The following is a 1905-nucleotide window of genomic DNA, read 5'->3' on the forward strand; positions in this document are numbered from 1 at the left end:
GGAAGGAGAGTAAGTGTGTTGGGGCCCCTCACCTTGATGGTCTTCCTCCAGCTGGGATGGGTCTTGTTGACATGGTGCCAGCAGTGCCAGACCTGCCAGATGACAAAGAGGCAGAGCACAAGCAGGTTACCATAACACCGAAGGTCCCCACAGCTGCCGTCCTGGGAGAGCAGGCCCCACACAGGCTCCCACTCTGAACCATGGAATGGCCCCACCAAGGCACAGGTGCCCAACAGCGGCAGCAACATGGCAAAGCTTGGGCCAGGCAGATGGTGTTGGGGAGTTGAAGGGCAGGATCTAAACCAGGTAGTCCCTCCCTCATAACACCCTTGTCACTGAGGTTACCTCACAAAGGAGCATGGTGTCCTCCCCTCAGCGCCAGTCACTAGGTGCAGGTGAAGACAGAGTTGGGAGCCTACTCTAAAAGGTTTAATGGGAAGAAGAATTTGTCTGAAACGTCTCTGTTGTCTGGAGTGAAGAGATTATGTTTTTACCATACGTTGTTGTTAGCTGTCATTGAGTTGATTACGACTCATAGAGACCCTGTGTAGGGTTTCTAAGGAGCAGCTGGTGAGTTTGAACCGCTAACCTTGAGATTCAAACTGACCTTGTGTTCTGTGTTTATCCCGCAGGGCTTCACTGGGACTCCCTTCACCATATGAGGGGACTTCAAAAACTTAACGGACCTTGTGGCCTAATGTTTAACCAAGCAGTGGCTAGGTATATAGGGGGACAAACACACTAGTGACATATGCACACCGTGGAATGGTCAACCATTCAAGATCAAAAGGGCAGCAGTTACCTGGAGACAAGGTTCAGAGGGGTTGGAAAGGACAGTGGAATGGAGCTAAGAACCACAGAGAGGAAGTGAAATAGCTTTTGTTGCATGGAGGGGATTGCAATCATTGAGATGAAACAAAGTGTGTGATTTGTTGAATGTAAAAGTGATGACCGCTCCATAAACCTTCACTCAATGCATAATAAAAAGTTAAAAAAAAAAGTTCATGGAAAAATGGAATGAAAAGATAATGAAAAATTTTCCACAAAGTTTTGAACCTTGTATGTGATGGGTGACAAAGCCTAGGGTCTGCCTGCTTCTTTCTTCCTATGAGTACTTTTCATCTACTTGTTGTTGTTGTTGTTATGTGCCGGGGAGTCAGTTCCGACTCATAGCGACCCTGCACAGGGTTTCCGAGGCTGTTAATCTTTACGGGAGCAGAACGCCTCATATTTCTCCCACGGAGCCGCCGGTAGTTTCGAACTGCTGACCTTATCGTTCGCAGCCCGATTCGTAACCACTACACTACCAGAGCTCCATTATCAAACATTTAACAAGCACTGTATTGAACAAGTGGCACAATGGCTAAGTGCTTGTCTGCTAAAAGAGAAGTTGGTGGTTCAAACCCAAGCAGCATCTCCATGAGGGAAAGACCTAGTGATCTGCATCCATATATATTTGTTGTTGTGAAGTGCCGTCCAGTCTGTTCCAACACATAGCAATGCTGCATAAGGCTTCCAAAGAGCAGCTGGTGGGTTTGAACCACCAGCCTTGTGGTTAGCAGTTCACTGCTTATCCTACAGCACCATACCAGAAGTCCTCCATAAAGATTACAGCCAAGAAAATCCTATGGGACTGTTCTTGCTCTCTCACATATGGTCGATAAAAGTCACAAGTTGACGCCACAGCACCCAACAATCACATTCTTGTTTGACCAGCCAATATCCTGATCTTCTGTTAGGGAATTACTTTTCTCATCTTAGAAGAAAAGCATTAGTATCTGTCTTTCATCCAAAGGTTATATTTGAAATATTGAGTCACTGAGCAGGCAAGGTCATCAACCTCTCCTGGATTGAATTTTGTGCCCCCAATATATGTATCAGCTTGGCTGGACCTTGATTCTCAGT

General features: G+C 46.4%; 2 protein-coding genes across 2 annotated transcripts in view; one reads left to right on the forward strand and one right to left on the reverse strand.

The window, feature by feature from the left end:
* LOC102822466 (chromosome unknown open reading frame, human C22orf46) overlaps nt 1-248 on the reverse strand; it is a 6895-nt gene extending 6647 nt beyond the window's left edge. Inside the window, exon 1 of the mRNA XM_006866919.1 lies at nt 33-248. Within this exon, the coding sequence (XP_006866981.1) occupies nt 33-248 (216 nt within the window). The remainder of the gene's footprint in view (nt 1-32) is intronic.
* LOC102822854 (H/ACA ribonucleoprotein complex subunit 2-like) overlaps nt 247-1905 on the forward strand; it is a 12833-nt gene continuing 11174 nt past the window's right edge. Inside the window, exon 1 of the mRNA XM_006866920.1 lies at nt 247-306. Within this exon, the coding sequence (XP_006866982.1) occupies nt 247-306 (60 nt within the window). The remainder of the gene's footprint in view (nt 307-1905) is intronic.

This window comes from Chrysochloris asiatica, unplaced genomic scaffold (assembly GCF_000296735.1).
Source record: "Chrysochloris asiatica unplaced genomic scaffold, ChrAsi1.0 scaffold00097, whole genome shotgun sequence".
In the NCBI taxonomy this organism is placed as follows: domain Eukaryota; kingdom Metazoa; phylum Chordata; class Mammalia; order Afrosoricida; family Chrysochloridae; genus Chrysochloris; species Chrysochloris asiatica.